We start from the raw sequence: 26,813 nt of genomic DNA, 5'->3' as shown, positions 1-26,813 counted from the left end.
GATGTGCATAGCGATGTGCATAGCGATTAAGTATGGAAGATTTAAGTTAAGCAAGTAAATTAAGTATGGGAGATTTAGGCTTAGCAAGTTAATGCAGATCACTGATCGCTATCGCCCACTACACAAACCATGGGATATACATTGTAAGCTTACGAGCAGGGTCCTCCCTCCATGTCAGTTTGTATCTACCCAGTTTGTTTAATCACTGTTGTTTCCAATTGTAAAGCGCAACAGAATATACTGCGCTATATAAGAAACTGTAAATAAATAGGAAACTGTAAATAATATCTGCAGTCTCTTGATAAGCGATCTATCCAGCAGGCTGTTATACATCTCCTGGCAATAGTGACGCAAATTGCTATGGGCCCTACACACACAGCGATGTGTGTTTAATCAAATGATCTAGTCAAATTAAGTCAGAGCCCTTTATCGCTACGTGTGTAGGCCTCATTGTAGAGGCATCCCTGTTGAACTTAATGCAATCGGCAGATGTTGAACTTGTAAGACACCACATCCACACTTTCACCTGAAGTTTTGGAAAATAGGTGTTAGTGGGCCCAATTCAGACCTGATTGCTGTTAGATATCACCCCACTATAGTGAAATTCCGCCTTGCGAATTAATGTGTATGCAGTGCGAATAGATGTTTACAGCTAGACTTTGCAGCTGAGCGGAAAAGTGCAAAACCATTCTTTAGATCAGTGGTTCCCAACTTGGGGTACTAGTTCCCCTGGGGGTACTCTGCAGACCAGTTGGGGGTACTTGAAAATAATATTGGTAATGGCGGACAATGAAAAGGTCTTTTGATGGCTGAAGAAGACCCATTGCCATGGAGACAAACCATGTTGTGTCATATGCCTGACCAGCAATCCACTGGGAGCTTCCCGCACTGCCCTCAGACATCAGCCTTCATCTGCCCAGCACTACCAAAGGTGGAGGAAGCAGAGGCATTAATCCTACCAGTGTTAGCGTGAATCCTGGAGATAGTACACAACCAGTGTCTAGACACAGAAGGGCATGATTCCTTGCTGTATACTACTCCTCCGCTCCTCCTTAATATAAGGACATGCAGAAGAATCTGCATACCACTAAGTACTGTCCATATTTCAAAATGAGAGGGGGGGTACTTATCAATGAAAAGCCTAATCAAGGGGTACGGGAGAGAAAAAAGGTTGGGAACCACTGCTTTAGATGCTCACCAATAATTTTTCCACTGGGCACCAGCCATCATAAGCTACTTACTCAGCAGCTGCAATGAATACAGGCGTACAGTATCACACACACTCCCTTAAAATGATTGGGAACACATGCATTATCATAGGCACGGCTAGCATTTTTTCTGGCTCACCTGCATTTTTCTTAGCACAACCAAAAAATGGCTGGTTAACAGTCCAAGACTCCGGCTTTCTGTCAATCACCTTGTGACAGGCTAGCGAAGGAAAAAAGTAGCAAGATTTCTTTATTATCAAGCATCGCACAAGCGCATTGCGGCCCATATGCATAGGCAGTGCATCAAATTCGCACAGCAGTGATCAGGTCTGAATCCAGCCCAGTGTGTGGATGGTGGGAGCAGGAAGGATGCACCAGCCCTGACCAGTTGTGTTATTGTATGTATTATCTTACAAGAAAGCTTGACATTTTCAGACAGGTATGTTCAAAATACTTCTTTCTTCTTTTGTTCTATGCACCTTTTATGCAATTATATAAAGACAACATCAACCTGGTGTTATGTAAATATTACTTAAGCCCCCTTAAATGTAACGGAATTACTTTATTACATCTTACCATTTTATTAACTACTAATTTATAACATATGACAACAGTATACTCATAAAATAAAGTTATATACCATTTAGTAAGCAAGAATATTGCAGTCTACCTTAATTCCATCTTTTAAGTTGTCACAAATAATAAAAATAATGTTGGCACTTGAGATATACTGTAACAGCATTATTAGTAAGCACAAGACTTGGACAGTCCATCAGGACCTAGCACAATGACTTCCTCGGTGGTAGTAGTGGTTGTTGTTGTGGTGGAAGATGATGATTGCATGGAACAGCTTTTTTCAGCATTGACAGATGTCTCTGTGATGGTATTGATCTTTGCTGGTTTACTCCAGTATGCCTCAGGATTAAATTGTTTTCTGTTTGGTTTTCTGTTTTCAGTAGTGGTAATCAAAGTATCTGTGTGGTCACTAAAGGTTTCAGGTTCTTCACCACCAACATGAATTTGAATTGAAGTAGGGGATATGGAGTTTGTGGTTTTAGTGTAGATTTCTGTAAAGCTGATGGTCTTCATCTCAACTTTAACAATGGTGGTTTCATTTATTTCTAGGCTTTTGTGTTCTTTGTTATTTATTAATTTTGATGAAACTTTGACACTTAATATACTTGTGCTGTGAACTGTTGTGACAGTTATGTTCTCATTAGGATGTATTGTTGTTGGTATAGTAGATGGCAGTGCTGTGCTGTAATGGGGGGTTGTTGAAGTTAAGCAAGTAAATTAAGTATGGGAGATTTAGGCTTAGCAAGTTAATGCAGATCACTGATCGCTATCGCCCACTACACAAACCATGGGATATAGATTGTAAGCTTACGAGCAGGGTCCTCCCTCCATGTTGGTTTGTATCTACCCAGTTTGTTTAATCACTGTTGTTTCCAATTGTAAAGCGCAACAGAATATACTGCGCTATATAAGAAACTGTAAATAAATAAGAAACTGTAAATAATATCTGCAGTCTCTTGATAAGTGATCTATCCAGCAGGCTGTTATACATCTCCTGGCAATAGTAACGCAAATTGCTATGGGCCCTACACACACAGCGATGTGTGTTTAATCGAATGATCTAGTCAAATTAAGTCAGAGCCCTTTATCGCTACGTGTGTAGGCCTCATTGTAGAGGCATCCCTGTTGAACTTAATGCAATCGGCAGATGTTGAACTTGTAAGACACCACATCCACACTTTCACCTGAAGTTTTGGAAAATAGGTGTTAATGGGCCCAATTCAGACCTGATTGCTGTTAGATATCACCCCACTATAGTGAAATTCCGCCTTGCGAATTAATGTGTATGCAGTGCGAATAGATGTTTACAGCTAGACTTTGCAGCTGAGCGGAAAAGTGCAAAACCCTTCTTTAGATCAGTGGTTCCCAACCTGGGGTACTAGTACCCCTGGGGGTACTCTGCAGACCAGTTGGGGGTACTTGAAAATAATATTGGTAATGGCGGACAATGAAAAGATATTTTGATGGCTGAAGAAGACCCATTGCCATGGAGACAAACCATGTTGTGTCATATGCCTGACCAGCAATCCACTGGGAGCTTCCCGCACTGCCCTCAGACATCAGCCTTCATCTGCCCAGCACTACCAAAGGTGGAGGAAGCAGAGGCATTAATCCTACCAGTGTTAGCGGGAATCCTGGAGATAGTACACAACCAGTGTCTAGACACAGAAGGGCATGATTCCTTGCTGTATACTACTCCTCCGCTCCTCCTTAATATAAGGACATGCAGAAGAATCTGCATACCACTAAGTACTGTCCATATTTAAAAATGAGAGGAGGGGGTACTTATCAATGAAAAGCCTAATCAAGGGGTACGGGAGAGAAAAAAGGTTGGGAACCACTGCTTTAGATGCTCACCAATAAATTTTCCACTGGGCACCAGTCATCATAAGCTACTTACTCAGCAGCTGCAATGAATACAGGCGTACAGTCTCACACACACTCCCTTAAAATGATTGGGAACACATGCATTATCCTAGGCACGGCTAGCATTTTTTCTGGCTCACCTGCATTTTTCTTAGCACAACCAAAAAATGTCTGGTTAACAGTCCAAGACTCCGGCTTTCTGTCAATCACCTTGTGACAGGCTAGCGAAGGAAAAAAGTAGCAAGATTTCTTTATTATCAAGCATCGCACAAGCGCATTGCGGCCCATATGCATAGGCAGTGCATCAAATTCGCACAGCAGTGATCAGGTCTGAATCCAGCCCAGTGTGTGGATGGTGGGAGCAGGAAGGATGCACCAGCCCTGACCAGTTGTGTTATTGTATGTATTATCTTACAAGAAAGCTTGACATTTTCAGACAGGTATGTTCAAAATACTTCTTTCTTCTTTTGTTCTATGCACCTTTTATGCAATTATATAAAGACAACATCAACCTGGTGTTATGTAAATATTACTTAAGCCCCCTTAAATGTAACGGAATTACTTTATTACATCTTACCATTTTATTAACTACTAATTTATAACATATGACAACAGTATACTCATAAAATAAAGTTATATACCATTTAGTAAGCAAGAATATTGCAGTCTACCTTAATTCCATCTTTTAAGTTGTCACAAATAATAAAAATAATGTTGGCACTTGAGATATACTGTAACAGCATTATTAGTAAGCACAATACTTGGACAGTCCATCAGGACCTAGCACAATGACTTCCTCGGTGGTAGTAGTGGTTGTTGTTGTTGTGGTGGAAGATGATGATTGCATGGAACAGCTTTTTTCAGCATTGACAGGTGTCTCTGTGATGGTATTGATCTTTGCTGGTTTACTGCAGTATGCCTCAGGATTAAATTGTTTTCTGTTTGGTTTTCTGTTTTCAGTAGTGGTAATCAAAGTATCTGTGTGGTCACTAAAGGTTTCAGGTTCTTCACCACCAACATGAATTTGAATTGAAGTAGGGGATATGGAGTTTGTGGTTTTAGTGTAGATTTCTGTAAAGCTGATGGTCTTCATCTCAACTTTAACAATGGTGGTTTCATTTATTTCTAGGCTTTTGTGTTCTTTGTTATTTATTAATTTTGATGAAACTTTGACACTTAATATACTTGTGCTGTGAACTGTTGTGACAGTTATGTTCTCATTAGGTTGTATTGTTGATAGTATAGTAGATGGCAGTGCTGTGCTGTAATGGGGGGTGGCTAGAATGGTTGTGGTTGGTGTGGGGGTAGTGGTGGCTGGAGTGGTTGTGGTTGGAGTGGGGGTAGTGGTGGCTGGAGTGGTTGTGGTTGGAGTGGGGGTGGTGGTGGCTGGAGTGGTTGTGGTTGGAGTGGGGGTAGTGGTGGCTGGAGTGGTTGTGGTTGGAGTGGGGGTAGTGGTGGCTGGACTGGTTGTGGTTGGAGTGGGGGTAGTGGTGGCTGGAGTGGTTGTGGTTGGAGTGGGGGTAGTGGAGGCTGGAGTGGTTGTGGTTATAGTGGGGGTAGTGGTGGCTGGAGTGGTTGTGGTTGGAGTGGGGGTAGTGGTGGCTGGAGTGGTTGTGGTTGGAGTGGGGGTAGTGGTGGCTGAAGTGGTTGTGGTTGGAATGGGGGTAGTGTTGGCTGGAGTGGTTGTGGTTGGAGTGGGGGTAGTGGTGGCTGGAGTGGTTGGAGTGGGGGTAGTGGTGGCTGGAGTGGTTGTGGTTGGAGTGGGGGTGGTGGTGGCTGGAGTGGTTGTGGTTGGAGTGGGGGTAGTGGTGGCTGGAGTGGTTGTGGTTGGAGTGGTGGTAGTGGCTGGAGTGGTTGTGGTTGGAGTGGTTGTTGTGGTAGTCGTTGGAGTGGTAGTGGTTGGAATGATTGTGGCTATAGTGGTTGTGGTTGGAGTGGTGGTGGTAGTTGGAATGGCAGTTGTGGATTGAGTGGTGGTAGTGGTTGCTGGAGTGGTTGTGGTTGGAGTGGGGTTAGTGGTGGCTGGAGTGGTTGTGGTTGGTGTGGGGGTAGTGGTGGCTGTAGTGGTTGTGGTTGGAGTGGGGGTAGTGGTGGCTGGAGTTGTTGTGGTTGGAGTAGTGGTTGGAGTGGGGGTGGTAGTTGGAATGGCAATTGTAGATGGAGTGGTGGTAGTGGTTGCTGGAGTGGTTGTGGTTGGAGTGGGGGTAGTGGTGGCTGGAGTGGTTGTGGTTGGTGTGGTTGTTGTGGTAGTCGTTGGAGTGGTAGTGGTTGGAGTGGTTGTTGTTGGAGTGGTAGTGGTTGTGGTTGGAGTGGTGGTTGTGGTAGTTGGAGTAGTGGTAGTGGTGGTTGGAGTAGTGGTTGTGGTGGTTGTGGTGGTAGTCGTTGGAGTGGTAGTGGTTGGAGTGGTTGTTGTTGGAGTGGTAGTGGTTGTGGTTGGAGTGGTTGTTGTGGTAGTCGTTGGAGTGGTAGTGGTTGGAGTGGTTGTTGTTGGAGTGGTAGTGGTTGTGGTTGGAGTGGTTGTTGTAGTAGTCGTTGGAGTGGTAGTGGTTGGAGTGGTTGTTGTTGGAGTGGTAGTGGTTGTGGTTGGAGTGGTGGTTGTGGTAGTTGGAGTAGTGGTAGTGGTGGTTGGAGTAGTGGTTGTGGTGGTAGTCGTTGGAGTGGTAGTGGTTGGAGTGGTTGTTGTTGGAGTGGTAGTGGTTGTGGTTGGAGTGGTTGTTGTGGTAGTCGTTGGAGTGGTAGTGGTTGTAGTGGTTGTTGTTGGAGTGGTAGTGGTTGTGGTTGGAGTGGTGGTTGTGGTAGTTGGAGTAGTGGTAGTGGTGGTTGGTGTAGTGGTTGTGGTGGTTGTGGTGGTAGTGGTGGTGGTTGTGGGGGTAGTAGTAGTAGGTGGTGTGGTTAATGGAGGTGATATTTCTGCAAGAATAGAAAAAATAAATAAATACTGCATTAATATCAATGCATGATATCCTATGATATAGATTTGATTGGTTCTGAATACTAAATATGAGAACTAAGACAAACATTTACCTGTTACCTTCATGGTGTGCAGTGCCCACAGACCCCTGGGTTCAAGCAATCCCATGTTGCACACTCAGTATCTTCTGCATATACTTACCTCTCCACCACATGAATCATATTAAAAATATAGCTGGTGACATTTTCTGGAGGATTTGAGCATGCACAGAAAAAAAACGTTGATACCACACAGTTTACATTTATTTAATTGGATATTATTTGTATTATTAGTTATTTTATAAAGTTATTCATTTTAGTCCATGACCCTGGAGTTTACAATCTATATCTCCTACCATGTGGACATATATACTGTACATAGTATGGTTCATTTTCAGAAGCTAACTTAATTTATGCATTCGGGGCCTAATTCCGACATCATCTCACATTTGGGCTCTGAATCAACATAATTTGGAAGGGGCCAAATTTGGCCCCATTTCAATGTTGGGGGGTCTGCGCATGTGCCAGTGCATATTTGCGCATGTGCACACCTCGGCAATAAGTGGCTTTGGTTGGAAGAATGTGGCGCCTCCAGTATTTCACTTTTACGGACAAAGAGAGGCGATACATTATTATTTATCCTATATACATTTTACTACCTCATGTATATTTAACTTTCTGTTTGATTTTACATGTTGTAATATTTTACATATTGTCTTCATATGAGCTTGTTTGAAAAATACAATAAAAATATTCAATTTAAAAAAAAAAAAAATAAACAGCTTTACTTACTCGCTGGGCTGTTCCATGCCGGGAGGGAGGGCAGGGGACGGGCAGGGGCGGAAACGGGGCTCACCCATGGGAACACCCAGTGTTTATGAGCTTCCCCATGAAAACTCTGGGCATTCATATGGGAGCACAGGTGGGCGGATGCCTGCCGGGGGGGGGGGAGGGGGTGTGGTTAGCAGCTGATGTCAACATGACATCTTAGCCCACCCCGTCTTCGGCGAACACCGAAGGAAATAAAAGTCAGTTTTAACTAGAGATGTGCAGGTTCTGATTTTCTCTGATTTACTCTGATTTCAAAGCAGGATCTTATTGGCTGTCCCAAATCACATGACAGTTGATGACAGTTGATAATATATAGCCAATAAGATCCTGCTTTGAAATCAGAGTAAATCAGAGTAAATCAGAGCCTGCACATCTCTAGTTTTAACTGACTTTTATTTCTAAAGGCAGGAGAAATCATTTGATGGTCAGCAACCATAGAATGATTTCTCCTGCTAGCGTACGCATGGTACCAAGGGGAATTGCCAGTGGGGGCGGGGTATACATTGGGGTGATGTTTCGGCACTTGGTAAGCAGTGATTTTCGCTGCTTACTGAGCCAACATGAATCACCCCCTTTGTTTTCTAATGGACAAAACCATGTGCACTGCAGGTGGGTCAGATGTAACAGGTGCAAAGAGAGTTAGATTTGGGTGAGATGTGTTCAAACTGAAATCATAATATCACTGTAGAAATAAAGCAGCCACTATTTTTCCTGCACAAAAACAAAATCACCCAAATCTTTCTGCTTGTTACATCTGTCCCATTTGCAGTGCACCTGGTTTTGCCCATTAGCAAACCATATGTGCCATAAAATCAGTTCTGAATTAGGCCCCTGGTGTGTAGTAGGATACTGTAGCAATCAGTGGAACCCAACACAAACTTGGGAGAACACAGAAACTCTACACACATAGGGCGGGATGCACTAATGCGAAAATGCGGTAAAACCCCCATTTACTTTGTTTTTGAAAGCACCAAATCCAGCACACCGGGTTCTGGTGCAGAGGGAGTCCTCTGAAAAATCTGTTGATACTCTAGAGAAGCCTCTGAGCATCAGTGATCCCTGACGGATCCCTCAAACAGCAGTGCTGTTTGAGGGATCCGTCACTCTGTGCATGGTCAGACCAGGAAGTCTGGCACTGGAGCCGTTTTGGAAAGGACAGTTCTTAAAAGAAGAGCTGTCCTTTGCATTAATAATCACATATGTTAGTGCATATGCGATTATTAACAATGCAGAACCCGGGAAATGCCAATGAAGTGGGGTTGCAGATGTTAGTGCATCCCCCCATAGTACCTTTGAAAGAAATTAAGCTCATAGCCTCATCGCTGTGAGGCAGTAATGCCAACCAGGACCTAAATATATGCAAATGCCACCAGAGGCATCTTTTGTAAAAGGATGACTACCAATGACTTTTCTGACCTGTTTTCAGCATTGGATTACCATTGCGCACATCGGTCTGAGAACGTCTGAGAAATCATGACTGTCCGCTAATAAGTTTACCTGCCAAAGCCAATGAATCTGCGTATAAATACACAGGCACTGGCTTCGCCAAAACTCCAAAGCAGATTCCATTTTGAAATATGCACCCATTCTCAAACATCTGCAGCATCAATCATGCTGTAGACTCCAGGGGCTATAGTAGCATTGCAGTGCATGCGCACTGCGGTCCTGGTGGATTAGCTTTCCTGAAACTAAATCAGGAATACATGCTCTAAGTGTAATGTTTAGTCATAATTGGATTTACAGCAACAAGTTTACAAAGAGCAAGAACCTCAAACACAATGAACAGTAAACATATCTGGGGCGAAATGTAATAGGCTGCGATTTTTGGACGAGTTCCAAACTCGCCAGAAATCGCACCTTTAAAAATCGCATTTTTTTACGCTAATTCGCATATGTAATGAGATGCGAATTAGCGGCAAAAAAAGCGATTTGCCGCGATTTAGGTCGATTTTTAGTCCTGAAAATGTGCGCATTTTCAGTCCTGAAAATGTGCGCATTTTCATATATGCGATTTTGGTTGTAAAAAAAAAAAAAAAAAAACGGCGTGCGGTCCCCCCCCTAAGCATAACCAGCCCCGGGCTCAAAAAGCCGGTGCTGGTATCATAAAATCAAAGGAACAATCAAGTTGGGGTTCCCTGGATTTTATAAAACCAGCACCAGGCTCAAGGTCCGGCGCTGGTTCCCAAAATACGGGGGACAAAATGACGAGGGGTCCCCCGTATTTTAAGAACCAGCACCGGACACAACCAGCCAGCAGGGTAATGCCACAGCCGGGGGAAACTTATTATATAAGCTCCCGCGGCCAAAGCATTAACCCCCTGGCTGGTCAGCATGGGCAAGGGTCCTGGGGAAGTGGGGACCCCCCCAATGAAGGGGTCCCCCCCCCTCCAGGACTTACCAGCCCATGCTGATAGTCCGGGGCTGTCCTCCATGCCCCTGGGCTGTGGGCATGGAGCTGATGCTTTGTGTAAAAAAAAGAATGATAACTATTGTTTTACACTGGCGAACTATGAGTCCCAGCAAGCCTACCCCGCATGCTGAGACTTGGGGAACCACAAGTCCCAGCATGCGGGGCATTAAAGGGCGCATCCAGAGCTGAGATGTTACTCCCTCGGCGTCTATATTCAGAATGATTTCTGGCCAATCAGGAGCCGACTTTCTCGGCTCCTGATTGGCCGAGAAATCATTCTGTTCAGAGACGGCGAGGAGGAAACATCTCAGCGCCGGACAACCTCTTGCAAGCCGGGTACCAGTCTGGAGCAGCGCTGTCACCGGAGGTCGCCGCCGGGGAGCAGGTGAGTTGGATTTTCCTCCTTAGGTACCCCTCTGGACTACCACGGATCCCGGACCCCGGATTCTTCACGCTAGGAGCCCCGGAACCCCAGGACAAGCCCCAGAACCAGGAGCAAGGCCCCGGAACCGTACTCTTCTGCACTGGAGCCCCGGAGGAAGAATCCAGGATCCAGGGACCGACCTACGGGCTCAAGGTAGGTAAGTATCAGTGTGTGTGTGTTTTGTGTGTATTAAAGTTTTATTTTACAGGGTGTCAGTGTGATTTTGTGCACTATTTTTTACACTGCAGAACTACAAGTGCCAGCGGGCCCTTTAATGCCCCGCATGCTTGGACTTGTGGTTCCATAAGTCCCAGCATGCGGGGTAGGCTTGCTAGGACTCATAGTTCGCCAGTGTAAAACAATAGTTATCATTCTTTTTTTTTACACAAAGCATCAGCTCCATGCCCACAGCCCAGGGGCATGGAGGACAGCCCCGGACTATCAGCATGAGCTGGTAAGTCCTGGAGGGGGGGGGACCCCTTCATTGGGGGGGTCCCCACTTCCCCAGGACCCTTGCCCATGCTGACCAGCCAGGGGGTTAATGCTTTGGCCGCGGGAACTTATATAATAAGTTTCCCCCGGCTGTGGCATTACCCTGCTGGCTGGTTGTGTCCAGTGCTGGTTCTTAAAATACGGGGGACCCCTAGTCATTTTGTCCCCCGTATTTTGGGAACCAGCGCCGGACCTTGAGCCTGGTGCTGGTTTTATAAAATCCAGGGAACCCCAACTTGATTGTTCCTTTGATTTTATTATACCAGCACCGGCTTTTTAAGCCCGGGGCTGGTTATGCTTAGGAGGGGGGACCGCACGCCGTTTTTTTTCTTTTTTTTTGTTTTAACTATTTTTTTACAACAGAACCATGCATAGATCTCAATGATCTGTGCATGTTTCTGATAAAAGCGCCAGGCAAAACCTGGTCTATTTTTTTTGCGATTTTTAGTAAGCTTTACTAAAAATCGCAACCCATTAAATATGCGACTTCTATCCTTTTTAATGGGAAAACATCTGGATGCGATTTTTAGTCTAGCTAGCTTTAGTCTAACTAAAAATCGCACCTTAAAAAAATGCGATTTTCCCGCAAATCGCACCCTATAAAATATGCGATTTTCGGGAAATGGGCAAAAACGGCATATTTTGCGGAAAAAATCGCAAAAAAAAAAAAAACGCACCCTATTACATTTCGCCCCTGAAGTTTAGTGGAAATATTATATACAGCAAGTTGTAGGAAGTGGTGAGATTTTGGCGATGAAAGCAGAAGAGTTTAAAAAAACATTATTTTACAAGCTACACCAAGTTGGTGTTGCATTTAACAAAAATTGCTGCTTTAACACGCAAGGCTGTAATAAGGTGCTGACACGTGGCTCATGCCTGTCACAGCTGTTCCTAATATGGGTGATGCATGAATGAATGACTGACAGATGTTCCAATGACACCAGAATCCCAAGTGTCTGGAACCCGATAGTCGGAATTCTGACTTTAGGTGGCCATACATCTACAGATCTATTGTCAGATTGGGCTGGTTGGAACAAAAACCTGGTAATGGACGAGTGACAGTTTTTGGCAGTTTTCCAGCATTTCAAAGCAAATGGTCAACTGTCATTTGCTCTCATCCATTACCAGGATTTTGTTCCAACCAGCCCAATCTGAGTGTCGGGGAATTATACCATACCCCCTAAACCTAAGAGCCCCTCTATATAGAAGGTTGAAACATCAACCCCGTGTGCCTCAAATAGGCCAAATATTTTTTTGACTGTCAGAAAAATCGGAACGAATGAAAAACACAATGGTTTATGTGCATATCTGATGGTTATTGATGTAATTATTATGTGCAATTGACTGTATCATAGCTCTTACAGGTATCAGCTGCGCGAAAATTAAATATAATGTAATTTAGAACGCTCTGATTGCCCCTATTAAATGTGTGTACAAGATTTGTGGCACCTGTAAAAAATAAATAATTTACCAATACAGTTTGGTTGTTATGTTTACCAGCCCTGCTGTGAAGAACTGACCTAGGATCTGCTAGGGATAGCTTCCTACTGGTGATATTATGATCTGGGCTACCACAGTGGATAGTTAATCTCCACTTCTTAACCACATTAACCTAAATGAGCTATAAACATAACAAACAAAATGTATTATTAGATTTATTTTTATTTTTATGTTTTATAGGTGCCACAAATCTTATATACATATAGTATGAGCGCTCGGAACCATTTTAATTAAGATATTGATCTGCCCATGAACGGGATCAGCACTGTGTTCAGATCAGTGGAAGCAGTGGTCTTTGTAGGGCTCCCGAAGCCACAGCATTATTGACATTCTGCATATGTGTGGGGGCATGCAGGGATGGCGATAATTAGTGTTTTAGAATATGGGGCATGTTAGTCCAGTTTTGTAGACATGACAAGTCTTGGGTTTGTATCTTCTAATGCAAATTCATTGGCCTCATTCATTGAATACACTAAACATTTTGGGGTATTCTGCATCGCATTAGTATATATTCACACCACAGCTGCATCCAGTGTTGTAGCTATTGAGGTACACAGGTGACCCTGTGTACTCTGAATTAGCCACAAGATATTATTTTAGCTAAGTATATATAGTGATCTTTGCACTTTAAAAATATTTTTGTTTTTTAATTGAGGACCAACTTTTACAGTACATGATTAAAAAAAAAATACTGAAACTTTTAAGGCTATATGTGCACACCACAATAACAACCATGTGATCCTTTCTTCTTTAATGTTTGTCATTCATTTCATTAACATAGTCCTTTTTTAAGTATATAATGTTTATATCTGACCATACTGTGCATTAAGTACTTGAAGTACTTTTATGGGAATCCACCCATCTGGGTGTCCACGAACATAAAACACCCGAAACACACCTACATTAGGTTTAACTATGGAGTCAGGGAGGAGAGGAGATTGTGGCTTTCTGAAGTGAAAGAGAGGTGAAGCCAATTGAAAGCTTGAGCCTGGAGAGAAGGTTGTGGCCAGCCAATGGATGAACAAGATGTGTGTCTAACAGTGGGCAATCATCCTACCCCCCCCCCCCCCCCCCCCCCCCCCCCCAACACACACACCCAATGCCTGGATCATCTGGTACAAAATGTCATACTTTTCTGGTTTGCTCCCAAATGTTGTATTTTATGCTTAAATAACTCCTGTATAACTTTTTCAGTGAATAATCACATACATATAAATGTATGACATATACAATGCTGGAAAAATCCATGTGTTCAACTCACCTGTGCAGTAATCCTCGGCCAGTAGAAGCCCCGCAAACTTGTACACGTAATATCCTCCAGGACAGGCTTTCACGGAAATACTAGACCCATTAAAGCAGCCTGTTAATGTGTTACTTTTCAGAGGAACTGATACCACACCTTGGCCGATACTTGGGTGGCTGCTTATACTGTATGGCTGAAGGGAACCACATTTTAATTTTTCCACACAGCCTTCCCTTATCCTTAGGCCATTTGCATATCTGTACCAACCAAAGTAATATCTATCAGTGGTAAACCTTCCAGTGGAATTGATAGTGTAGAGATTATCTGTTCCATTGATCACTTGGTAATTAGAACAAGGATCAACACATTGTAATGTATTAGTTGGACCTTTTATACAGCTGTAACCGGTGGAACAGTTATTTATAGGACATGGCTGGTTAAGGGGGTCTTGACACATATATGAGCCAGGCAAATTCACACATTTGGTGGTGCACACATTTGTTGTAGAACTGCTGCATTCATTTATATCTACACATAGATTTTGTTCTGAATCCCAGGAATATCCTTTTGGGCAGCAGTGATAGCTGCTACATAATACTTTTTTTGTGCAGTTAAAACCATCTCCGGCATCGTTAGGTTTGCAGGAGCAAGTTACATAGCCGGATTGTTGGCTGCACGTAGCAGAGACAGTTGAGTTGCAGTCACTGCATGTTTTTGCATCTGTGAAATAAAAAATCAGAGGCTATGTATACTCATGTATAGAACATAACATACAATTTTGACTTTTTAGTTTGCATAGTTGCACAATCAAATTGTGATCTATTTTCTAAAGCAAAGGAACAACATTTTTGATCATTTTTGTTTTCATTTAACAAATTTGTAAAAATAAACGCACAAAGAAAATCGGTACCTATGTATTATCTGGGCGCGCGATGCGATTTTTGATTGTAAAGACCAGATTTTTAATTGTATAGTCACCCATGGGGGATTTCATACCCCCACTATCCAACTACGCATGGAGTTGATTTTATATAGTGTGGCGAGCGTAGCGTGCCACCGAGCCCGAAGCGTGGTGAGCGCAGCGAGCCCCGCGAGGGGCCGAGGATTACTTTACATGTATTCTGCGTCCCCTCGCGGGGCTCGCTGCGCTCACCACGCTTCGGGCTCCGTTGCTCGCTGCGCTTGCCACACTATATAAAATCAACTCCATGCGTAGTTGGATAGTGGGGGTATGAAATCACCCATGGGTGACTATACAATTAAAAATCGCATTGCATGAATTGTATGCCACTATATTGCATGCGATGCGATGAAAAAAACGGGCGCCCAGATATTACATAACTACCAGAAAATCATATGAGATCTTTGGCGAGATGTAATACAGTAGGTTGCAATTTTTTAGACAGCTAAAAAAAAAGTTGGCATCATATCGCACATTTGACATTTTTTCCAGAAATTCACACATGTACTAGGATCAGACACCACATGCGATTCCTGGCGATTTTCGAACTAACGCCGGCTGGCACACGGGAGTCTGGACTGTGAACCAGGGTATGGTCTCTATGGGCCTTATTTTGGTTCATTCTTTCTGACAAAATCCTTCTTAGATGGGCAAAACCATGTGCACTGCAGGTGGGGCAGATGTAACATGTGCAGAGAGAATTAGATTTGGGTGGGGTTTTACTTCAAAGTGAGATCTATATTGCAGTGTAAAAATAAAGCAGTCAGTATTTTCCCTGCACAGAAACAAAATTACTCACCCAAATCTAATTCTCTCTGCACATGTTACATCTGCCCCCCCTGCAGTGCACATGGTTTTGTCCATCTAAGAAGGATTTTGTCAGAAAGAATGAACCAAAATAAGGCCCTATGTATCCAGGTATTCTGGCATCTATTAGCTCGCTGCATCCACTATTTAAGTATTACCTGCCCTGACTATGGTATCCAGCCACTTGATTGGAGGAGTGCTAATCTTGACAGACTATTAAGTCTGCTTTATTGATACCCACATAGAGTGTACCAAATTCTAATTGAAGCCTGCACAGTGAGCTAATAACAACTATTGGCCTACCACTTATAAAGCAATTGAATATCAGTGGACTACCAATCAGGCTTTTAGCCAGAAAATACTTTTCTTATTTTACAGTTTTTTGCACTTTAAAAAAAATAAAAATGTATGTTATATTCATTATAATCCATTTTTTGACTGGCTTTTATTATCATTATTATTAATATTTGTTCCTAGCGCTATCTTTATCTGTTTCTTTCTGTCTTGTCTACTGGGATTGGTAATCCCGCCTAGCTAGCTGCTGGAACACCACACATATAGGGTTCATCTAGCACTCACTACTTGTTGTTGCCTTCTTCCCATGAAGCTGGGCCTCCGGGACTTCTCACCCTGCACTGACAGCGGAGAATTCCGCTTACCTCCATGCTGGGGACCCCACTCAGCCCTGACTGGCTAAAAGCATCCCCAATGAGAAGCCTAAAGCAAAGCAGGCCTCGTCCCCATAGAAATTCTTTCAGTCAGTCAGGGCTGAGCGGGATCCCAATCATGGAACTGCAAGCCTAAAGGTGCCCACAGACGCATCAATTATCGAATGCGTTTTGTACTTTTTAAGCACAAATTGCATCTTATGTACAATTATTGGATGGTGTTTATGGGCTTGTGCGATGCGATGCGCGTTCCCGGGAGCCCGATATTGTATGTCTAAAAAAGTACGTGCTGCACGTACTTTTTAGACTACATCTGAAATTTAACATTACAAACATGGGTTCATCACATGCATCCAAGTGCACATCTCATAGCAAGCTGGAAGAAAAATTGTATAGAACCATTGTACAGTCAAAAACGCATAGCACAGTACAATTGTAGCGTCTGTGGGCACCTTAAGGGACCCATTAATGCACCTTGTGCTTGGACTTGTGGTTCGCCAAGTCCCAGCATGCGCGGAGGCCTTATGAGACTTGTAGTTCTACTGTAAAAAGCAATGTTTTTTTAATCTAATTTTACACTTATTTTATCAGCCCAGCAACGCCTAGGGACACTGGTGACAGCCCCATTCTACAGCCCTGGACGTGTGAAGCCTTGGGGGGTCCCCACTCCCCCTGGTACCCCTTCCACAGTTGTCATGTTTGGCCGAATGATTGTGTATAAAAAGTGTCCCCGGCTGTGGCATGACATCGCTGACTGTTGGAGCCCGGTGCTGGTTTCTTGAATACTGGGGTACCTGACAAACTTTTCCCCCCTGTATTTGGGGAATCAGGACTGGCAGAATGAGCCAGTTGCTGGTTATTCTTTGGGGGGACACCACGTCATTTTTTATTATTATTATTATCCTTAGAACAAGTTTTTGGACAGAACCATGCACAGATCACACTGATCTGTGCATGGTTCTGTCAAACTCACCAGACTGGACCTGGTTTTATTCGTTATGCGATTTTTGATCATTTTAAGGGTGCAAATTGAAAACTTGCACCCTAATACATTTGCAAAATGTGCGATTTTTTTAGACAGTGGAAAACAAGCACATTTTACCGCAATTCACATGTGCAAAACCTGCAAGTTTGCCAGTTTTTGTCCAAAAAAATCACACGTCTAAAAATCGCACAGTATTACATTTAGGAGGTCATTCTGGTTAACCTGCAAAGCTTCAAAATTCACAGCTTTGCTAGTCATCTAAATGCCACCAGTCGCCTGCACGAACACCCGCCCACCATGCATGCGAATGGATATTTTGCATAAACATCCATTCACAGCTTGCATGCGGGGCAGAATTCATTGGCGTAGGGCATCTGGAACCCTTAATCAGGCCCTGTTTGTTCCAGTTTTGTTTTGCTGTTTTAACCCTTTGAGTGGAAACATCTCAGGGAGAGATGCGCAAAATATCCGCTTAAAATGCCATCATTGCTTGCATTTGTTATATAAATTCAAATAAGAAAATGTATAAAAAATAGATTAAATTTCCTATATAAGGTAAACATTACAGGTCATTATGATTAATAAGAATGTTTGCTTTTCAAGTTTTTACACCTATTTTGACAAAGTCACTTGGCACTCAAAGAGTTAAACATCTACTTATTGTAAGTGTATTGTATGATGAACAGGTTTCAGTATACCTTTCTCTGCACTACTGTTTCAGTTCAAGTGTCTTCTTCATTATTGTTGCTTCATTATTGTTGCTTGGTACAAGGAAGTTGGCACATTTGCAGTGGAGGCTCTTACCAGTATGGAGGAGGGGGGCTGCCGCAATGCGCCCCCCCTCCCTCCGCTGCCATTGCTGTCCCCAGCCACCGCCGTGCTCCCTGGCCTCCGCACTCCAGAGTCCCCTGCACGGGGCCAGCGCATGTGCAGTAACTTCATACATACTGCGCATGCGCTAGGCCAAGCCTCTGGAGTCTTGATCGGTTTCCCGGGCATTAATAATGTGCAACATATGTGTAAGAAGCATTATGTGTGTCATTATGTGTATGAAGGGCATTAATAAAGGTTGGCATAATGTGTAAGGGACATTATGTTTATAAGGAAATTAATAATGTGTGTCATGTGTAAGGGGCATTACTGTGTGGTATTATCAGGGGTGCCGAGAGAAAGGGGTTGTGGGTAAAAATTACCCAGGCTGATGGAAGGGCCCAGTGGGGGCCCCGGGCCCCCTCCCCTTAAGTGACAGCAGCTCTACTCCTCTACCCAGCAAACACTGCTTTGGGCTGGGCTGCAGTGTGGCCATGGATGTGCTTAAAATACAATATTTTCTCAGGATTTTTTTCTAAGGGTATATGTGAATAATGTGAGGAGTAATGTATATAAGGTAAAGTGGTACTACTGTGGGATGTAACGTGAATAAGGGACACCATCGCATGATATAATGTGAATAAAGTTTCACTACTGTGTGGCATCATTTGAATTGGGGGTACCATTGTGTGGCCATGCCCCTTCCCAGCAAGAACACACCCCTGTTTGGGCTGCGTACCGAATGTGCGCACTGTTTCTATTTAAAATATTGTGGGTAGGAGCACCAAAATGATGACTGCTATGATGAGGGTTGATGGTGCTGGGAAAGGGGAGCAAGGTCAGAGGTGGAACTAGTGGTGGTGCTAGGGGGCACCAACCAAAATCTTGCCTAGGGCGTCATTTAGGCTAGGGCCAGCTCTGCTGGGATGAATGGTCTTCATGGACTTTGGACTAATCTGTGGTTACAGAGGAATAGCCTAATACTAAAGTCTTGAAGACCAAAAGACGCTTGTTAGGGTGATGCAAATATTTTTCTATAAACACTTTAAAATGTTAATGTTCACCATGTGATGTATGTGTCAACGTGTATAAACAGGGGAGCACTGGAAGGTACATATACAGTATCTCTATGAAACATGTGAAGTACTGGATAAATACTCTTTATACTGTATGTAACTCCTGCCGCTTACTCTGGTTTTATTTGCACATTATGTAATTTTCTTTGCTTTGTACATACAGTAGTACTGGACTGGATAATGGTATTGCTTATATTTATTGGTTTAATTTCTCTAATCTGTGTTTTCCACCTGTTAGTTCTTTCTAGTGCTTTATCTTTTGAAATTAGTCTCTCTCTTTTATACTGTAATATATAAAATTTCAACATTTTCCCTTAGATGCTTTTTCAATATATTAAACACTACTATTAAATTGCGCTGATGTATTCACAGTCTAGGTATACAAATGCAAGGCTTGCTTTCTCATCCCAATTTAGCTACTTTCTGCCTATTTTCAGTTAACATTCTTATTAATGAAAAATGAGTTATGTTATATTTAAAACTTGATTTGTCAACTTTTGGATATTGAATATTGTTTTTATCGTATCTTTTGTTATGGAGACTAAGGGCCTGATTTAGCATTGATGCAAAATCTTTCTCAAATGGACAAAACCATGTGCACTGCAGGTGGTGAAAATGTAACATGTGCAGAAGATGCTGTGCACATGCACAGCGTCTATTCACGGATGACAGGGGAGGACTCCCAACTGCCGCCCTCATCGCAGGACACTGCTGGCATCTGGAACGTCTAAAAAAAAATTGGTCGGTCCCGCGAAAGTGTGACAGGTGGCAGGAATGTTCTATTGTTATACTTTACATGCAAGAAGATCATAGGCAACAGTGTTTTATATACTCACTTGAACTGATGGCTGAAAAATAAAGCAAACAAAAATGTGATTAGTACATTTTATCAACAGATGTAATATATAAATATAAAAAAAAAAAACAGTAAATGATAAAACACATTGTAGCTAAATTCCCTTAACCCATGGAGTATCATAATCATCCTTGTACATACAGTACATATCTCTGATGTCTTGGGTAGATCCAGTGGTTTTATCCAAACACTACAACTGGCGTAAACTACAAGGGCACAATTTGTAGACTCCTTTGCAAAATACAATAAAACCCAGTTGGAGATGCTCATTTAATGGTTAATTCTACTAAACCTACTAAAATTGAATTGGCCTGATTATTAATTTAAATGAATGGAAACTTTTTATTGTAATAAATGAAAATGCAGTATGCTTCATTAATAATATCACAAAGCAGTTCACCTTCAAAATCATGGAGCTAACAGAGTCCCTTATTCAGATCGCTTCGCTCGGACACTTGCATGGGCTGAAGCGAATGTAGCGAATGGATCACCTGCGCCGCCCATTCGCTACCTGAATTTGGCCGCTTAGTATGCGAACAGATGTTTTATGTGACCATCCATTTGCATGCCTGTGGGAACCTCCACCATCATTCAATGGTCGCCGACCATCGAATGATTTGGAAAGTGCTCGCCCATGCACGAGTGATCTAGACCACTCATACATATAAGCAAAGAAAAGCAGGGATATGGGAGGGCAGCTGACATCTGTTTAAGTCAGCTGTCCACCCCCCGCACGCACGTCACAACCGCATTTTCATTTTCGCCTGCATACCCCCCCCCCCCCGCCGCTCACCTGCTCCGGGGGGGGGGGGGGGGGGGGTTGTGGTGAGATGCGGCCGCTGAGTCGCTCATGACAGGGGGGGAGAGGAGTACAGTTGCGGCGGGTCGCTCCACCTCCCTCCACACACACGCTACACAAGGGGGAGGGAATGTGGCCGCTGCTGCCGAGTCCCTCCATGAGGGGCGGTGTGTGGGGATGGTGCGGGCGTTGCTAACTCACCAGGCTCCACGGGGGTTTGCGGACAGTGCGGGCGCCGCTGTCCTCACCCGGCTCCACGGGGGGGGGGGGGTGGTGCGGGCGCCGCTGCGGCACTACCTGTGAACTTGCTCCATGAGGGGGGCTCCCGAGTGCCGCCCTCCAGTGGCCGGCGCCCTAGGCAAATGCCTAAGGCTGCCTAGTGGTGGCGCCGGCCCTGACAACACCATCATCTCCCCCATTCCCCAACTCTGCTGCCTGGGTGTCACTCTCGACTCCTCACTCTCCTTTGCACACCACATCCAAGCCCTGGCCCATTCTTGCTGGTTCCAGTTACACAACATTGCTCGCATCAGGCCCTTTCTCTCACAGAGTGCAACTAAGCTTATCATCCACTCACTGGTCATCTCACGGCTTGACTACTGTAATGCTCTACTCACCGGCCTCGCTTGATCCCAACTGACTCCTCTCCAATCTGTCCTCAATTCTGCAGCCAGGCTTATCTTCCTCTCCCGCCGCTCTAATTCTGCCACTCCCCTTCAACAAAATCTGCACTGGCTCCCATTCCCCTACAGAATCCTCTTAAAAAAACTTACACTCACATACAGGGCCATCTCTAATTCCATTGCTCCATATATCTCTAACCTCATCTCCATTCATACACCCTCCCACCCTCTACGGTCGGCTGATGACTGTCCTCTCTCCTCCACCCTGATCACTGCTTCCCATGCTAGAGTACAGGACTTTGCCCGTGCTGCACCCCTTCAGTGGAACGCACTCCCTCGCTCCATTAGACTCTCCCCGACCTTGCAAAGCTTCAAACGGGCACTGAAAACTCACCTTTTCATCAAAGCATACCCTTCCACTGCGTGAACTAGCTGGTTCTCCGACCCCTTGCCTGTTTATATCCTGCTATCTAGCCACCACCCACTTGCTTGCACCTCTTGTAATCTGTCTGCCTCTCCTTCCTACTAGATTGTAAGCTCCTCCGAGCAGGGCCCTCTTCCCTCCTGTTGTCAAAGCCCACTTCTCTTTACATTTCACTCGCAGCTCTCCTATACTCAAACACTCAGTGACCATCTTCGTCTGCATACTCATCTCCATCATTGGCCTCAAGCCTCTAATTGTATGTTTATTGAGTCCTCACTACTTATATTAAAGCTGTAATGGGTATTGAACTGTAGCGCTCTTTATTTGTACTCTATTTTTGTTATTTATTCAATGTTATGCCAAGTTTTGTCTCCCTGTATTGTTCCGTTGTACAGCACTGCGAAACACTTGTGGCACCTTATAAATAAAATAATAATAATAATAAGGACCAGACTTCTCACCGAGTTTGCATGTTCTCTGTGTACAGACATGCACAACATTGGTACGCTGCCCGAATTTGCGCCCGAGCGAAGAGATCTGAATATGGGCCAGTATCTTAGAATTGTTGGTATAGTTTTTCATTGTATTGATTTTAGATCCAAAAGGAGTGAACACTAGGAGGACTAGGAGGTCAAATATATGTGCAGTCATTTTTATACATAAACCTTCTGTAATCAGTGATACTGTATATGAAGCCATGATAAATGGTAGAGAAAGGAATTATCTCAGCTTCTTCCTTAATTAAGCTTATCAGTTTAATGCGTGGCTTTCCCAACCTATTCAAATACTTGATACAGCCTATACTATAGACCATTATAGTGTTAAATATAAATACTGTATTCAGTGGCGTAACTATAGCGCTGCAGACCCCGTGTCGGCAGAGAGGTGCTAAGTTTGGGCACCGGCGGTCTGCCGGCATTATTGTTACGCCCCCCCCCCAGTGCCCCCCTCCGTTGTAGTTGACGCATCGCAGGGGAGGTGGTACCCTTACCTGGGCAGCGTGAAGCACCAGCGCTGCAGTGTCCGGGAACTGAAGCGCTGAGAGCCATGGGTGGGGGGGCGCCAAAATTTTCCCGGGCGGGGAGGCGCATCATTTGTTATTATGCCACTGACTGTATTCCATATTGTATCCAGTGCATAAAAAGTCATTACTAGGTTCTTTTACCACTTCCCCCAATCTAACATACTTGCTCCAGTGGTTTGCATAGTGGTAGATTGTGGACGGCATTTGGAAACCCCCTCTAGAAATCCTGTGTTTGCTACTGTACAGTACACGTATTGTGTAAAAGTAATAATTGTATAGGGCACAGTAGTTATTTCCAAAAGAGAATTTTTTAGGCTACAAGGATTTATTTTTTCCATGTATAGGTATTTTTCCAGATAAACATGCATAGAGGAAAATAAATATTACTATTTTAATAGAAGTCAATTACACCTTGAGTTCAACAGAACACGTTAAATATGGGCACATATACCATACTTACTTTGTGAAAAACTGTTTTTGAAACATATAGCCAGGAACAGTGCTCCAAAGAGGAATCTAACTGTGCTCATGATGATGTTGGTTCACCCTGCAAATAGATACACTTGATTACATTTAAATAAATAAACATAGATGCGTTTACATTAAAATTATAATTAATTAGCAAAGTGTAAATGTTTAATTCATGTCTACAATGAAAATACTACTGCATATTTTCTGCAACTGAGTTCAAATCAGCTGTTGGTCATACTTGATTACTTATGGTGTGCATGAAACTGGGGGGTGATTCAGGTTGGTTTACAAAGCACATTTGGGCCCTTATTCTGGTTGGTGCGGCCGGAGCCGCACACGGTGCTCCGGCCGCACAAACCAATCCCCGCCCACGAGACGGATCGCCACGGCCGTCCGTACACGGACGGCTGGCGATCCGCATAAAAATGGTGGGGCGTACGCCTCCACCATGGTGGGAGCTGCCCCCTGCATTCGATGGTCGTCGACCATCGAAGGCAGGGCCGCACGCCACAGCAGCTCCCGCAAGCTGAGACCACACGGACAATCGTCCGTGTGATAGCTTGTATGGGGGCTGAGAGCTGACATCCGGCGACGTCAGCTTTCCGCCCCCATCAGTGGCGTCATACCCTGATTAGCATGCATACGCCCCGCGTTTGCATGGGAACGCCCATGAAACGCGGGGCGTATACATAGGGAAATGAGGGTATGAAGCCCCTCACGCCCCTATACGCCCCCTTTGCGGCGGACGAAATACGTCTGCGGCGAATGGGGCTGCACATGCGCAGATTGACCTCTGCGCATGTGCAGACTAAAAACATCGGCGGTACGGCCGCACGCGGGCCGTACCGTCCGATTCAGAATAAGGGCCCAGGTTTGCTAATGGACAAAAACATGTGCACTGCAGGTGTGCCAACTGTAATGTATAGAGAGAGTTAGATTTGGGTGAGTTTTTTTGTTTCTATGCATAGTAAATACTGTTTTTTTATTTTTACAATTCAATATAGATATCAGTTTGAAGTATATACCTCACCCAAATCTAACTCTCTCTGCACATGTTACATGCCCCACCTGTATTGCACATAGGTTTGTAAATTAGCAAACCAAAGGTGCTTTGCAAACCAACCTGAATCAGGCCCTAAACGTAGATTGCCCACACGAAGAGTGGTATAAATCTATCTGACCTCAATACTACATACTAGATCCAAATCCATTCATGCGTTGCACTAATATCATTACTACTCTATACTGTATTTTGAGGTCAAACTTGGTGGAAAACAGCAGTGGATCCAGTTTTGGATCCCAGCAGTGCACACATTCTCTCACAGAGCTATTATCGGATTGCCGTGTTTATGCAAACTTACAGAGCACCAACTCATTTTAAGCTAATTGAACAATTGTTCTGAGGATCCATCATAGGTGGATTTCCGCCAGTAAAACTTGGCACTGTCTATATCGGATCGTCGTCTCAAAACTTTAACGATGATCTGCACCTTTGACTAATATTGCACCACTTGCTCAAACCAATTATCTGAGAGAATTTCATCCAATGCTGTATTGAAATTTTTTGCAATTGCAATTACATTGTTATGCAAGTTGGGCAATTTTTTATTAAAATATAATTTTATATATAAAGGAGGGGTCTGAGGACGGGGTTTGTCCGCCGAAACTTTACCCTGTACCATTGAATATATCTTTTTATGCAAGCTGATCGACTCTGAGTGCCGTTTTTATGTCCTATATCTATGGGATTTGGAAGGTATATATATATATATATATATATATATATATATATATATATATATATATATATATATATTCTTGTAATTCCGCACTCCCGGCCAACTTTGGAAAATATGCGGGGTGCTCCTTTAAGGCGACACAATATGTCCCAAATATAGAATAGGGTATGATATGGGTAATCCAATAAGGGCACTCACCACCAAAGTCTCATCTTGAAAGATTTATTCTTGGTACATTACCAGTCAAACAAGTGTAGGTCTACGTTTCGGCCAGCAGGTGGCCTTTCTCAAAACAAGTCAGCAGTGGACGTCTTCACAGCACAAGAGTCATCCTGACTCTTGTGCTGTGAAGACAACCACTGCTGACTTGTCTTGAGAAAGGCCACCTGCTGGCCGAAACGTAGACCTACACTTGTTTGACTGGTAATGTACCAAGAATAAATCTTTCATGATGAGACTTTGGTGAGTGCCCTTATTGGATTACCCATATCCTACCCTATTATATATATATATATATATATATATATATATATATATATATATATATATATATATATATATATATATATATATATATATATATATATAATACAAAGTCCGGCGGCACTTAGAATATAGTAACACAGAAAGACAGCCAGAGGCAATATTCTGCCAACGTTTCAATTAGGTTTACTAATTTTCATCAGGGCATTCAGAATACAGTTACTACTCACCATTTATGTGCTTGTCCATCACCAAGTGAGTCTGTCTGCGCCGCGCGGCAGGCACAGCGCCGCCTGCACGCACGTCACGTCATGACGTCATCACAGTGCTCCCACACCAATACAATCAACTTTATTTAAAGCTGTAACAAAAACACAATGAAAGGCATCATATAATGGTATAGGCATAGCGCAACTAGCTACTGTATAGAGAACGGTAGTCATAGTTCAATAACTTGCAAACATGTTGCTAGCATGGATCTAGCAACATGTTTGCAAGTTATTGAACTATGAATACCGTTCTCTATACAGTAGCTAGTTGCGCTATGCCTATACCATTATATGATGCCTTTCATTGCTTTTTTTGTTACAGCTTTAAATAAAGTTGATTGTATTGGTGTGGGGGCATTGTGATGACGTCATGACGTGACGTGCGTGCAGGCGGCGCTGTGCCTGCCGCGCGGCGCAGGCAGACTCACTTGGTGATGGACAAGCACATAAATGGTGAGTAGTAACTGTATTCTGTATGCCCTGATAAAAATTAGTAAACCTAATTGAAACGTTGGCAGAATATTGCCTCTGGCTGTCTTTCTGTGTTACTATATTCTGAGTGCCACCGGACTTTGTATTGTATGGGATCTGCTGGTTCATAATTGCGGAGTGCCAGAGCCCATCGACATATATATATATATATATATATATATATATATATATATATATATATATATATATATATAGATCGTTGAAGAAGGCACTCCAATGATAAAGATATAGTGCTTGCCGGGGTGCTGCACGCAGGGTTGAAGTATAGACAGTGGAATCGTGGCACTCTCTCGGACTTTCAATAATGGACTCAGTACACAGGGTACAATGCCGACGTTTCGGAGTTTATTCCGTTATCAAGGCTGAAGAACAAATGACAAATACAAAAGTACTGACCTATATCACCTCTGTTCCGTCTCATAAGCCTCCTCCTCCTGAGTGCTGGCGTCCATTCCTAGCTTACTCGTTGCACCAGCTCCTACTGATGACGTCACCGCTCTCAGTACTCTGGTCACGGGCTAAGCTTCGGTTGTTGCCTAGCAACATTCAGGCGGCGTCAGCTGTAGAAGTGAAACATAGAGGGATTACAACAATAAACAATCACCAAGTGTGCAAACATCATGCGAATATAGTGCAAAGTACAATTGACAAATGAGTAACAGACAGGCAATGTTTTCCAGTTCCACATTGCCTGTCTGTTACTCATTTGTCAATTGTACTTTGCACTATATTCGCATGATGTTTGCACACTTGGTGATTGTTTATTGTTGTAATCCCTCTATGTTTCACTTCTACAGCTGACGCCGCCTGAATGTTGCTAGGCAACA

General features: G+C 43.5%; 1 protein-coding gene across 1 annotated transcript in view; it reads right to left on the bottom strand.

Moving 5' to 3' along the window:
- LOC146058464 (uncharacterized) overlaps positions 1 to 26,813 on the bottom strand; it is a 408,664-nt gene that overhangs the window by 232,468 nt on the left and 149,383 nt on the right. The window contains exon 5 of the mRNA XM_083170752.1: positions 5,031 to 6,560. Within this exon, the coding sequence (XP_083026878.1) occupies positions 5,031 to 6,560 (1,530 nt within the window). The remainder of the gene's footprint in view (positions 1 to 5,030; positions 6,561 to 26,813) is intronic.

This window comes from Crinia signifera, chromosome 2 (genome assembly GCF_055691185.1).
Source record: "Crinia signifera chromosome 2, ASM5569118v1, whole genome shotgun sequence".
In the NCBI taxonomy this organism is placed as follows: Eukaryota; Metazoa; Chordata; class Amphibia; order Anura; family Myobatrachidae; genus Crinia; species Crinia signifera.
This window is presented reverse-complemented; position numbering and strand designations above follow the sequence as displayed.